Source organism: Chelonoidis abingdonii, chromosome 20 (genome assembly GCF_003597395.2).
Source record: "Chelonoidis abingdonii isolate Lonesome George chromosome 20, CheloAbing_2.0, whole genome shotgun sequence".
NCBI lineage: Eukaryota > Metazoa > Chordata > Testudines > Testudinidae > Chelonoidis > Chelonoidis abingdonii.
The window spans coordinates 21,774,808-21,789,378 of record NC_133788.1 but is presented as its reverse complement, the minus strand read 5'-3'; the positions used below and the strand labels follow the sequence as shown (position 1 = coordinate 21,789,378).

The following is a 14,571-nucleotide window of genomic DNA, read 5'->3' as shown; positions in this document are numbered from 1 at the left end:
ACTCCTCCTTACGTTGGTCTAGGCCAACATCATTTCAATGTTTTCCTTGTGCAGCATATGTTTTTTTGGTCTTTCAGATTTGCATGAATTTCCTGAATACGCCTCTAGAATGAACTTGGATTACCAGGAAAAAAAAATCAGTCTTGCTTTTTCAGGTGCAGTAAAGTTTACAGAGTAAACTGTGGGTGTTAGCAGCTAGTGTTAGATTTTGGAATATTAACATACATAGTGGTGAGCTGGCTAGTGAAAATTCAACCACAAACTACATTAACTTCAAAAACTACATTAAAATATATGCTGGAACATCTCTTATATTCCTGTGTCTAGTGCCCTGTAGTAGGGCAGGCTGGCACCTTGCCATGTGGTGGGAGGTCCTGGTTCAAATGTCGCACCAGGACTTTGGCTCATCCCCAGTGCTGACACTGCAGTGCAGTACTGGAAGAGGAGATGCTGCATTGTTATCAGTGCCAATCTTTGATTGACACATTAAAGCAAGATCCTTTCTGTCAGTTTTGGGTGGGTTGTCCAATTGGAAGTACTGTGGACATAAATTTGCTGTCCTGTCTAGCATTTCCTCTCTCAGAAAAAATGTTCAGCTATTACTGAACACAATTTGTTTACAGAGTCACTATATTAGTAGAGTCTTATTCATAAGTTTGTTTAATACTTTGGGAAACTTAAAGCAGGAAAACTTTATTCTAGTGTGTTTTTGTTTTTTTTTAAATGCCTGAGCAAATGTGGTGCAGCAGCTCCACATATACCATTAGGTGTCAGGCTTGTAACTAGATCACCTGTTCTGAGATCACAAATCCCTCCCACATCCTGCATGTTCCAAGTGCTTTCTTGAATGTCTGGGAGGGGACAAATCTGCAGTCACACTAGACGTGTTCCCTGGGGAGCAGCTGTAACTAGTTCAGTTTAGTGGTTCTTGAATTGCCTAAGCATCTTGGGTACCAATTATCTGCATCTTCCTCTAAATAGAAGGTCCCCCTTCATGCTCCCTTAGCCTTGCTTTTTACAAGACACCAAGGCTTCCAGTTCCTGTGTATCAACCACACTTCCATTTAAGTACCTGCTTAGAACACACCTTAGGGCAGGCATCTTGTCTTCTTCCAAATTTGTGAACCACATCAGTGGGGCTGTATGGGTAATAATCTGGAGGTTTCTGCAGCTTCTTTGTCTAAACCTGAGAGCTGATGCATTTCTGTGCTGAGAATGATTCCCTCTGGCAATCTGAAGAATGAAATGCCCTTTCTTGGATACATTCTTCCATTTTCACACTGATAATCAAATCCTGCATCTTCCAGTAGTGATGCTAGCACCAGCACCTACCAAACTGTTTTGGGTTAGTTTTATTCACTGCTGTTCAGTAAATGAAGCCCCTGAAGGTCTAAACCGCTGAAGTGATGCCAGACTTAAGATAAAGGATTTCCCTTTGGTAACTGTGATAGCAGACTCTGTGTTCTCTGCTCTTTCCTTTTAGCTTCCAGTCCTCAGCTAAATGAATTTGGGATCCTGGCTAGTCCCTAGTGGGGTCATTGTTCATATCACAAAGCAGAGTTTATGATGCAGCTAAGTTCATCAATTCTTGCTTGGCAGAGAGATGGGAATGAGCAGACAGCCTCTCCATTAGAAATGCCTGGCCCTCCCAGGTCAGGATCTGAGGTCACTGCTGGAGCACAGTAGGGCCTTGTAAAATGGCCTCAGCTGAAACAGAAATAGAAAGCAGCAGATTCTTCCAAGGCCTAGTAGCTTTTGTGGCATAGGGGTGCACTGAGATGCCAGTTATTTTATATTGTTCCTTGCCTGCTTTGTGCCTCAGTTTCCTCGGCTGCTTGTTTTCTTTATGTTCAGAAGCCTAGGTGCTTGAACAAGTGCAAATCCAACCAGGATGTGGGGAGAAGTCTCCAGTGCCATGACTGATGATCAGGAGCTTCTGAATGGGACTCGGGATTTTTCACCCCATCCCCTCTGTCATTGCTTATTTTGTTCACCCTCCTTCACCCCCACTATAGCCTGCATCACCAAATCTGCATTGCCTCTTGGTCCACTTCACTGAAAGGCAGGAATTAATACAAAAATGCTTTTCCCCACCGTGGCAGGCTATTGAATTTGGTACCAATAACCCCACCTGGTAGATAAAATTTCAAGCACATGTATGAATGTGCTGGGCCTGCTGCACCAGGGGATCAGAGAGTAGCCAGTGGTGTCCATTAGGCCTGGTATCTGAGTCAAATTTCATCAGTCTCATTTCTTTCTCAGCCTGTGGGATGTTGTCCTGGGTCTTGGCCCAAAGGAAAATATGTCCTTGGATTGCAGTGACCTCGTTGGTGCCAAGCTGGGAAAATCCCTCTAATATATGGGAGAAGGATATTCTCCTTTTCTGAATGTTCAGAAATTACTCTGGATTACTGTTCCCAAAGCAATATTTCAGTGGGTTTCCTTTTCCTGAAATACTCCCTTCTCCAAGTGTGTCAGCACTTTTCTTTCAACTTGTATGTCTGTAAAATCATCTAGCTCATGTGCATACCAGATTTCTCATTCTTCTGATTGCTCACAAGATCTCCCTTTCTTGCAGCTAAAAAGAGCTAGCAGTGATGACATGTTAACAAAGCCAGGGGTGACAGCAGCCTCTGGTGTCTCCAGGCTGAAGAAGACCATTACAACAGGAGCAATTTCTGAGCTTGCTGAGAATCGACTGAAGTCCAGCACAGGTAGGAGTAAACTGGATGGCAGATCAATTTCTCTCAGTTTACCAAGTTACCAATTGAGTCTCTCATATGATCATCCCAATAGTGCAATGAGCCCTTTCCCGCTATAATATTAATGTTGAGAATGACACAGGCAGAGAGCTTTCTGTGCCTCATAGACATACCTTTCGAATATAGCCTACACACCTTAAAGTCAGTGTTCCACCACAATGTTGGAGTGGAGCAAAGCTATCAGTTTTCCCAAGTTTGATCCAGATGGAAGTTCTGCCTTTTCTGCCAATGACCATATGTTATCATGGCAAACAATGGTCAATTTCTATTCCTGGAGAAAATAGCAAGTTTTCACACATTTGACACTAAACAAAATTTTTGCCATTTTCACAGGGTGATTAAAAAATCAACCTTTTCCCTTTTGTGCAAAAATGAAGAAAAAATCTTCTGGGCAAACTGTAAAATTAGCAAAATTGTGATTCTTTTTCCCAATCCTTATATGCTTTTACTGCTGGATCAGCTGTACACTGCCTTTGATTTTAATTCAATATGTTAGCTATTTTATTTATTTAATATTTCAGTCCATATACTTGTCATAATTGGTAACTTAACAGTGGCATAACAGTTCTTAAAATGCTGGTAAACCTCATTAAATATGTTGCTTGACTGTTTAGCATACACAGTATTGTCTTCATGTCCAGATTATTGTATTTAGGATTCATTGTGCCTTGTTTTTCAATATTGATTGCAGTAAATAACAATGTGTTATAACATTCATCTGTATAATTCAAGAGTGAAAGTGTTTTTTGTGAATTAAACAAGTCTTCAGAAGCATTGCAGAAATGTTAATTGAATTGTTATGCCCAAAGCTTGTGCGTTTGTCATTCTCAATTCAGGTGTAATGGTGCTGAACTGTGTGTCACATATTGGCCAGTTACAAAGAAGAGTCACTAGGTGGCACTAGTAGCTGGTGCTAAGACATGGTGAGAACTTTCTATCATCACTGCTTCCTGAGGGGATGCGGCTGTTCCATGCTGCTGTTGAAACCCAGCAGAGTCCTCCAGAAACAATCTTAGTCGTTGCAAAAGGGAAACGTCTCATTGTCCCAGACCAGACGTACACAACATGATAGCCAAGCCCAGTCCAATGCCTAATAACCAGTGTCGGTGCAAGGAAGTTTCACACCCTAGGCGAAACTTCCACCTTGCACCCCCCCCCAGCCCTGCGGCAGCTCCCCGCCCCCCCTTCTGCTCTGAGGCGCTCACCCATGGCAGCTCCCCCACTGCCCTGAGGTGCTCTCCTCCATGGCAGCTCCCCCCTCGAGCCGTGTGGCATCTCCCCACCCCAGCTCACTTCTGCTCCGCCTCCTCCCCGAGCACGCAGCCCCTGCTCTAATTCTCCTCCTGGGCTTGCGGCGCCAATCAGCTGATTGGTACTGCAAGCCTGGGAGACAGGAGAAGTTGAGCAGCAACCACGCGCTCGGGGAGGAATGCTGTAAAAAAAAAAAATTGGGGGCACCGCTTTTTGGCGCCCCCAAATCTTGGCGCCCTAGGCAACCGCCTAGTTTGCCTTAATGGTAGCACCGGCCCTGCTAATAACGAATAAACCAGGAGTGCTCAAACTTTTTCTGAGTGGATCACATCTTAATAGAGACAGATTGTCTCACAGAGGTCTCCTCTCCCCTTGCAATTGTGGAGGCCCACCTCCCCTCACACAGCAGAGGGAGCAAGAGGCTGAGTTAAAAAAAGACTCAAAGCAGGGTGGTGAGGTGGCATGTTGACCTAGTGGCTTCCTGTGGAGCTTGTCCCCAGTGCCTTTTCCTGGTGAGCTCTGACCCTCCGCTCCTTCCAATTGCTTTCAGCTCTGCACCAGTTTCCAAAGGCAGCCAGCCACGCCATCTGCATACCAAGTACTCTGTGCAGACACTCGGCTTTCCCTGATGAGCTCAGCTAACATACGCTTTTGTCTGCTCTCTGGTGGCATTTCAGAGAGAATGCAAGACCTTATTAAATTTGGCCGTGACCTTGCTATTTATCATGGCCTCTGCAGGGTTTGCCCGTGTTCAGGCAGTGGGTAGAGCAATGTTGCTAACCAATGAGGGATAAAAACTTTATGGAAATTTTTATTCCTTTCAACTGAGTGGTGCATAATGTAACATTGTAAAGGGATCATAGTAACCCAAACACAGATCCTATTCTTCAGTGAAGCAGAGCCAAGACGCTAGAATTTCATGGAGGCATTTGAGTTTCCGCAGCCAACAGAGTCACCCTGGCCAAAGATTCTTCAGAGGGCAGTGAGAGGAGGAAGAGAACATACCCAGACACTGCAGCATGAGATCCAGGGAATGCAGCCAGGGCAGCATCACTGTAAGGATCCATATGGAGTACATATGTCAGATATAAAAGCAGAGGCTCTGTATTGGAAAACTCATCCACCATGCCTATAGAACAGGGGAAGGGAGAATAGGATATATGACTTTAAAAAATATAAAATAATATCTTGATTTGGTTCTTAGCGACCAGATTAAATTTGAAAATTGTTCTTCCACCTTAGAACTGGTAGCTGACTGAGCATTCAGCTTTGCTTCAGCACGTCTAATTCTGAAGGAGAACATCCGCACTGAGCAATATCAGCACAAGTTTGAGAATGTGCATCTGTGGCTTTGTAATGCACAACTAATCAGTAATCATTTAAATCTTAAATTCATAAAGTGCCTTTTAATGCTGAGAACAGACCCAGGTGCTTTACATATTGTGTGTGCATGGACATACCAGAATCTGCAGCCTTTACTCAGGGGAGTAGTTGCATGTTCCCAAAGAACCCTTTGGAGGGCTTTGAGGGTGATCTGGGCTCATTGTTATGGCTTCCTCTTTTTCTGACTGTACTTTGAGGATGTTTGCTCAGGCTGTGGAAGGCTTTGATGGCAACAGAGTTTTGAGTGGGTGCACTCTCCCACACCCCTATATATAATATAATAAAAGCAGGAAGGAGGATATAAAGCTGAATGCTCTCATTCCATAGGCATGCTAAGGACAGATACCAAAGGTGAAATTATAATACAGTATCTCCTCACCTACAGGAAGATTAGGACCAGAAGTGACAGAGGTCACACTGAGTGTCCCTTGGGAAATCTCTTGTGTTGAGAGACAGAGCCTTTAGAAAAGGTTCAACAGAGAGAAGTTAAGCTGCAGCAAGTGCACTTGCTGGGACCCCACTGAAGCAGTAACTCCAGGATGTCTTTGGCAGTGGAAGGGGCTAAGCTGGAATAGTAGCTTGAATGCAGAATCAGGCTAGGTAATCATATTTGCCTGGCTGGGAAATGTAAGACTTTGGTTTTGGGAGATCCAGGTGGTTATCATGTGGCTGGCTGATAGCCTAGAATTCTTTGTGCCTCTCTGTCTGACCCAGAGGCCTCTGGTTTTGACATTCAGCTTTCTCTTTGCTATGTGTTTGCCCACGTTTTTGATCTGCATGGGATAATGTATTTCTGCGCTTTCCAACAAAGGACCCAAAGGTCTGATGCTTGTGCTTACTTTCTGGATGTTTCTCCTGGGCAGGAATTGTGGTGTTGGCATCCCATGTCTCAAGATTCCAGACTCTCTTGTGTGCTGAACGCAGACCCATACCATGTCGTACAAATAGTGTGTGACCTCCTTTCCCCCAGCGGCAACAGATTCCCCGGCTCCTCTTCCTTTCAAGTTCAACTTCAGACTTTCCCTGTCTGGTTTTGAACCTCTCACTAGCCTCACTCCACTCTCCTTCCTATTCCCTCCTGCAAGTCTAGTACTGCCTTCCCCATCCCACCTGCATTAAGCGTTAGCCCGGTTCGTAAATTCATGGTGTGAGAGAACCCCAGCTTCTGCCCTCAGGCACAGCCTTTGTATCTCTCTCTGCCTCTTCAGCTCTACACCACCTTCTTCCAGATCTCAACTGAAATCATAAATTCTTTTCTCCGTTACGTACACCTGTTCCTTTCACTCTTCCTTTTCTTCTTTTTTGAGTCAGTGGCTGGGTTAATTATCTAGAATGCAGTTTTATCTGAAGGACACTATACAAACTCAGATTGTATATTGTGGTGTGTCTGTAACATTTTTGCTGTGCTATAACTTAAAAGAAACAAATTATTGAAACCAAAAATGCCAAGGTTGCATACTCCCTTGAGCATAACCCTCCCACATTTGTTCTGGTGACCTTGAGCAATAGTGTGTGTTCCCAGCGTCACAGATAATGAATAATTGACACCACTCTTGCCTGTCTGCTCTTGGTGTGTAGGCTGTCCCTCATGGAGTTTAAGCCATGCACACCATCCTTTTTATGCTGACACAGACTACCCTGTATGCTTCATTAGAAGCTGATGCAGTAAATCAGAGGTAGCGTAAAGGAAGACTGAGCCAACCCCCTCTATCCCCCTGGCAAGCAGAGTCTAAGCAAACAAAACTGGAGACAGATCCCAAGCTAGAATTCCTGCTTTGTGGTGATTGGCTACGTAAACTCCTGGCTGTTTTAGAAGTGTATGTAAAATGAAATGACATATACAGGGAGAGCTGTCTTGGATATAGATTCCTGTTCCACTGGGTTATTTCTTGGCGTGGGGAGTCCTGAAGCAGAGAGTTAAAGGCCAGATTTCTAAAGCTCTTACAGCTGTTGCTCAGAACGTTCCTTTGTAATAAAAGGAGTTGGAGGAACAACAGACCTGGAGGAGAATGGGGGAAGGTCTTTGGAAATCCCTGTGTAATGTTTGCATCTGCTAAGCAGTAAATTGGCTGAAAAGTTGTAGCTATACAGGTGTATATCCAAGCTGGTAAATTTTGGAATCCCTCCCATCCTTGGATCTCAGGGTTATGGGAAGGTCAGCGTTTCCCAAGCTATGAAATTTTTAGGTTTACAAATGAAACTAAATAACTGTGACGTTATACCCCATATTCTTCATAGTAATGGTTATGATATGAATATGGCATAACTAAGATATACTTTATGCAAGATGGCTTATGTAAGATATCATGGGAACAGTTATGGCTTGCTGAATGTGATTATTCAATTTGTATGCAAGTATCATTTCTGTATCTAAAGTTAGGAATATGGACTATGTAACAATTACAACTGTGTGTATATGTTCGAGAGACACCCACCAGACAACAGGCCATCAGCCTTGATGGGCCGTTATGAAGAAACAAGACTGTGAAGATACTAATCTCTCTCCTTCCTGAGAGTAGTCCTGGGTGGTAGCTGACACACTACTAGGGGCATGTCTTCACTAACAATGTTACATGGCTGTGTAGTCGCGGCATCAGCCCCACCTCCATGAGGGAAGTAGCTCCCAGCGCTGTAAAGTGGCAGTGTAGACAAGGCCTTAGTCAGGTGCTCCTGTCACCTGGTACTAAGCACTATCTTGGACTTCTAGTAATTTTCCACTAACAGGACAGGGAGGTCAAGTTTGGGAAACAAAAGATTCCCCCCTTATGTAAATTGTATTTAAAGCTGGGAAGGAAAGCAAACAGGACACTCTTCCATTGCCTACGCAAGAAGAAACACTGTTGAAAGTACCTGAAAGGACAAAAGAACTGACCTGAGGGGAAAGGCAGAGGTGAGTCCAGCCTGAGGCAGGGGTCCAGGCTCTAAGAAGAAATAACTGAAACTCTAAGCTACAGAAACTCTGCAGCTTGCCTAAAATAACATTTTGGGTGAGAAATTACTTCTTGAAACTAGTATCTTTAAGAACTTAAACTTAATATGTGTGTGTTGTTTGTTTTATTTGCTCAGTAATCTGCTTTGTTTTGTTTGCTGTTCCTTATTATCACTTTAAATCTGCCTTTTATAGTTAATAAATTTGCATAAACTGGGTTTAATAATAAACAAAACAATCTGTGGCGGGGCAAGAAGCTGCATATATCTCTCTTCACAGTGAGGGAGAGGGTGAACTTTTTTATGAGCTTGCGCTGTGAAGATATCTCTATACAGCACAAGACAATATACCTTTTGGGTCTGCACCATAGGCACCAACTTCCCCTCTGCCCAGTGGGTGTTTGACCCCCTAGCCCTGCTCCTGCATCACCCTTGCCCCACCCCAATTCCACCCCCTTCCCCAAAGTCCCTGTCCTGCCCCCTCTTTTCCCACCCCAGCCCTGCCCCCTCCCCACCCCCTTTCCCCAAATCTCCACCTCCTCCCCTGAGCAGGCCGTGTCCCCACTCCTCCTCCTCCCTCTTGGAAAGTCCTAAGTGCTGCCAAATGGCTGTTAGGTGGCTGGTGTGGGGGGAGCACTGGGAGGGTTGGGGAGGGGGAGAAGCAGGGACTCGGCGCTCTTGGAGGAGGAGGCGGGGAAGAGTCAGGGCGGAGCTTGGCTCCCAGTGGGTGCAGAGCACCTGCTAATTTTTCCTTGTGGGTACTCCAGCCCCAGAGCACCCATGGAGTCGGTGCCTATGGTCAGCACTCCAAGGGAGGTGGGCACCTACGTGCTGGGGCAAGTCTCAAGCTGAGTCTTCTCAGAGCTGATCTCCAAGTCTGTGGCTTTCTGCAGCGGAGTGTGGCCCTGCCTGTGTGTGTGCTAGAGGAGACTTAAGAGCCTGGCTCAGCAAGACAGGGTAAAGGGGGCCTAGCTGGTGGAACAGGCAGGCTCAGTGGTATCCCAATACATCAGGTAGCACCTTAAAGGGGGACAACACATCACAATAACCTTGTACTCTGTTACCGCCCATCAGAAGATACCAAAGCATGTTACATACTTAGACCACGTCTACGCTTACAGCAGCACAGCTGTACTGATACAACTGGGCTGCTGTAAGAGCGCTTGTGTAGCCATGTTAAGCTGATCAGTGCGAGCTCTCCCGTCAACATAATAAAACCAGCTCAACAAGCAGCGGTAACTGTGTCGGTGGGGGAGCATCTCCTGCCAACATAGCGCTATGCGCATGAGTGCGTATGCTGGCAAAACTTGTCACACCCCTGCGTTACAAAAGTTTGGCCGACATAAGTGCTGGTGTAGACATGGTGTAAGTCATTTACTTACCTTGAAGTGTCACACATTATCCTCACTGTACAAATGGAGAAACTGAGGCACAGAAGGTGCTGTGACTTGCCCAGGGTTACACAGCAAGTCAGTGGAAATCTTGGCTCTCAGTTCCCTGTAGTTTTCTGCAGAATCCCAATTTATAAACTTTCTGGAGTCAACTTTTAAATTCTTGAAAGGACTGTTGAGTTTAATCTCTCTGGCATACTCTGCCCCCCCACCCCCCATATTTCCAGCAGCAGCTATTACCTGGCAGGTTCATCAGCTGAAACATTCATCTTTCCAAATGTCATCTTGTGTGCATTTGGTTTTGTGCTGAGTGAGAGAAGCCAGATGAAAATAAGGAGTGTGACTGGGCTGGGTATGTGCAGAGCTGAGCTGAAAGCTCTGGGCAGGATGGAGAGATCTGTGTGATACTCACTGATATCAAGTTCTGTCAGCCGCAGTACTCAGCATCAGCGTAAATTACATCCAAATGTAAATAGCAGGGCAGGTTTGTTTATTTTGCTAGGCTGCTTTCCTGGCTCATTTGTTTGTTCATGGGTGAAGCCTGAACCTATAAAGAGCTATTCACATCACCTGAAAAACCACATCTGTTTTTCAGTAGAACGCTTTGCCTCCCAACTAAAGGTCTGGCCGAGTTTGAGATCCTCGGGATGATTATAGCTGTTGCTAGTATCTCGTGTTTTATAGAGATTCTGAGCACTTTACCAATTACAGCAGGGATATGCAAACTACGACCCATGGGCCACATCTGGCCTGCCAGCTGATTTAATCTGGACCTTGAACTCCTGCTGGGGAGTGGAGTCTGGGGCTTGCCTCGCTCCCCACTCCAGCCAGGGAGCTGTCGGGGCCGCTCCATGCATGCATGCCACAGCTCCTGGAAGCAGCAGCATGTCCTCTTTCCAGCTTCTATGCATAGGAGCAGCCAGTGGACTCCACACGCTGCCCCAGCCCCAAGCGCTGCCCCCACAGCTCCCATTGGCTGGCAACTGTGGCCAATGGGAGCTGCAGCGGTGGCACCTGTGGATGGGGTAGCGCACAGACATGGCCACTGCTTCTGGGAGCTGCTTGAGGGAAGCGCTGCCCAGAGTCTGCACCCCTGAGCCCCTCCCGCACCCCAACCCCCTGCCCCACCTCTTATCAGCCTCCTGCCCTCCAAACCCCTCGATCCCAGCCCAGAGCACTCTTCTGCACCCCAAACCCCTCAGCCCCACCCCAGAGCCTGCACCCCCAGCCAGACCCAGCACCTCCCCCCCCATGCCCCAATCCCCTGCCCCAGCCCAGGGCCCCGTCCCACACTCCAAATTGCTCAGCCCCAGCCTGGAGCACCCTCCTACACCCCAAACCCCTCAGCCCCACCCCAGAGCCTTCACCTCCAGCTGGAGCCCTCATCCCCCCCTCCCATACCCCAACCCCCTGTCCCAGCCCGGAGCCCCCACACCACACTCTGAACTCCTCATTTCTGGCCCCACCCCAGAGCCCTCACTCGCTCCTGCACCCCAACCCCAATCTCATGAGCATTCATGGCCTGCCATACAATTTTCATACCCAGATGTGGCCCTCGAACCAAAAAGTTTGCCCACCCCTGAACTACAGGCTCAGTTATAGCTCTAGAACTTGAGCCATGCTGTGGAGGAGGAGAAGCAGTGGTAGTAGGAAGGGTGTTGTGCTGGTGAAGGCCAGGGGAAGCCCGGGGCCACCAGGAACAGTGGGAAGTGAGGCTTGCCCTCACCGGTACAGAACAGGTGAAGCAGCATACACACAGTGCATGGCTCTTCTGGGGTGCTCAATATTGCTGGCAGTGTCATCTGCCCCTCCCCATTTGCCATCAGGGTGTTTAGGCAGCAGCAACATTATGACTCCCACATGCAGGGGAGTGTTTGGGGAAAGGAGAGGACTTCCCAGTCCCCTCTTCTCTCCTCCACCACCGCTAATGCCTCTGCATAGTGGCAGCCATATTTTCACCCTGCAATAAATAGATAGGAATGTCTTCTGCTAGGAAAAATTTCAGGTGAGCATAGATGGCCCTCAGTAAGGGAAATAGGAAATCCCAAAGACTTCTCTCTCCTTTCTACCTCGCCCCCAGAGACTAAAATATACCTGCATGGAGACAAACCCATCCGGCTTATCTTTACTCTACAGACTTCAGAATGTCTTTCTGAATAAGCCCTTTCATCTCCAATGAGCTATTACCCCAGGAGCTTGCTGGAATCTATGCTCCCTTTGATCAGAAACCTTTTGGCCATTTGTTTTTATTCCTTAAACCAAAGAAGCAATAATAATCACACTTTCTCAGTGAAGGCAACAGAACAAGTGCATTGCTGTCTGTGCCTGCCTGCTGAGTTGAGTAACTGTAATGGTCACAAGCATAGAAATATATTTAAGGCAAACCCTAAGGAAACAGAGTTTAAATTATCCTCCATATGTCCGGTATCCTACTAAAATGAAAACAACCCACAGGTCACTTGGGCAGCAGTATCAATGTCAGGATGCTACATTGTTAGCACAGTAAGCTGCATAATAAATTATGTTTAAATGACCTTACTCTATGAAGAGGCAATTGATACAGATATATACCAGACGGGGTTGTTTGGAATCTGAAGCCTTTATGCTTCCATCTCACACCACTGTCAAGTTTTTTTCTTTTTCTTTAGACACCCTTTATTGTGTATACAAGAAGTTAGTGTAGCCAGTGATGGCCAAAGTAGGGCCCAGGGGCAAAAAGCAACCCATAGAGTTCAACAGCATGGCCTGCAGCCACTCTTGTAGTCAATGTGTTGACTGACTCCCAGCATGCAACTGTCCATTTTGGCCTGAGCAGGCACTATTGATTGTGAGAGACTGCAATTTGATCCTTTTCATGCAAATGTAGTGTACCGCTCAGATTCCTGCCAAGTTCCTAGAGTTGCCTTCCAGTTGAGTAAATATTTGGTGCCCACCACAGTTCCATTGACCCTATTTTGGAAGGATAATCCTTTTTTTTTTTTTTTTTTTAAACCAAACATTTATCATTACTCCAGGAGTCCCTCCCAAGGGCTCTCTGAGTTCCCTAGTTTCCACTGACATTAAAACATGTGTCCCAATATTCTAGGTGTTGTAATATGCTCGCTCTATAATGTGGTAATACCCTGGTAAATAGAAAGATATACTATATTTGTGTATCATGTCTCTTGAAACAAAAGCAAACTATTGTAGTGATTGTTTGGGTTTTGATGTTTACATGGCCAGGATTTATAAACTTGTTAAAACTTGCTAAATAAATAACTAGGACACAACTTTTTCTTAACTGCTTTTCTTCCCAGATGTCACTGCTTAATGCTTTTCTGTGTTGGTAGCGCTGGTCTCTAGAAGTGCAGCCTGGCTCCATGAGGGTGACACATGTCTCTTCCCTCACTTTCCCTAGTGCTGTGGGAAAGGATATTAGGTTTGATATGCGCTATCCCCTGGGAAACCCAGACCAGAAGGGCTCACTGAGGATTAGCATTAGAGAGGAATCGCACTCCATTGGCTGATGCTTTGTCGCATTTCCTGTTAATCCACTGAGGCATCTCTTTCCTTTCAGAAACACGAGTACTCAAGACTTGAGGTTCCCAGAGGTCTATGCCTGCGTAACCCAGTGTGTTGTTTCATGATATAGAGTGACTGTGTGCTAATGTGAAACTGGGCTGGACTAGAACTCTTCTTTCAATGGTCAGATGCTTCAAAACATGTCTTCAGTAAACGGCTTTAAAAACTCCTTGACAAATCTAACTGGCAATTAAATTTTTCAGAAAATGCTAATGGGCCCCAATTAGAGCTGAAAAAGGAAAGTGATTCTGTTTGAAGGGCAGTTCTCGGATGAGCTTAGGGTCCTTTTACCCACCATGCATCAAGTTTTGACAGTGTCTGTTTCTTGTGATCTGTCATATCAAAGGCTGCTCTGGGTCTGCAGCAGGGTTGATGTACCTTGAATTCAGTAAAATTACCATCTTTTTTTCCTGTAAAAGATACAGACTGGGGCATGTGTGAGAAATTACTGACATTGGTATGTGCTGTTATATGACAAGACCTCACTAGAAACCAAATGACTGATCCCATTTGGGATTTCCCTGGGACAATAAATATGCTGGAAAGCTTCATCTGGAAATGTAGCTGGATTCTGCTATCTGCCACAGATGCAATCAGTGGCTCCGATACCACTGCAGTCTTTCCTGAAGCAAAAGAGGCTCTTGCTCTGGAAACAGAATACCAAGGCAAAAGCAAAAATCCCTTTGGAGCTTTCAAGGTAGAAAATCCCTAAATAATTTGAACATGTTCATGCACCCATCACTCCACTCCCTGACACGTGGGCATATGCTAATATGTAGGCACATATTTATACATATACCTCTGCATGCTCATATTGACACACACTGATGAAGACAAAGTATTATTATAGGGCTCCGATTTTCTAGGAATAATTTAATCTAATTGCCAAGGCCAAATATTTCAAAAGGTGGGGTCCAGATGTTTAGGTGCCCAACTTTAAGCATCCTTTTTTGTGCCCTGACCCTTAAAATGCAAAGTGACAGCCATTGTTTGAGTTCACACTTTTACATGTTTTATCTGCAAAAGGGAGATAAAAGGGAGTTAAAGCTCATGGAAACCACCATATAATTTTACGGGTGTAGAAAACTCTCAGCCTTGAACATTGACTGCGCAGACATTGGATGAAAAGTGGCGTGTCCCTTTGAGTCGTTCCCCCCCCCCCCCGATCCTTAATCTTAGCCAAAATATTTGGATTTGTATGTTCAGCTCTAGTGTAAATACAGAGACAAGTTAATACATGGAGTTATTTGCATCCATTCCCATAAAGTTATATTTTGAATTTCCAGGTACTTTTC

The 14,571-nt window shown here is 45.6% G+C and overlaps 1 protein-coding gene across 4 annotated transcripts in view; it reads left to right on the top strand.

Moving 5' to 3' along the window:
• The window catches only part of SPECC1 (sperm antigen with calponin homology and coiled-coil domains 1), a 168,664-nt gene that overhangs the window by 15,384 nt on the left and 138,709 nt on the right, over positions 1 to 14,571 (top strand). For all 4 annotated transcript variants that reach the window (XM_032784138.2, XM_032784169.2, XM_032784163.2 and 1 more), the window contains exon 3: positions 2,579 to 2,714. In XM_032784138.2, coding sequence (XP_032640029.1) covers positions 2,579 to 2,714 — 136 coding nt within the window. The remainder of the gene's footprint in view (positions 1 to 2,578; positions 2,715 to 14,571) is intronic.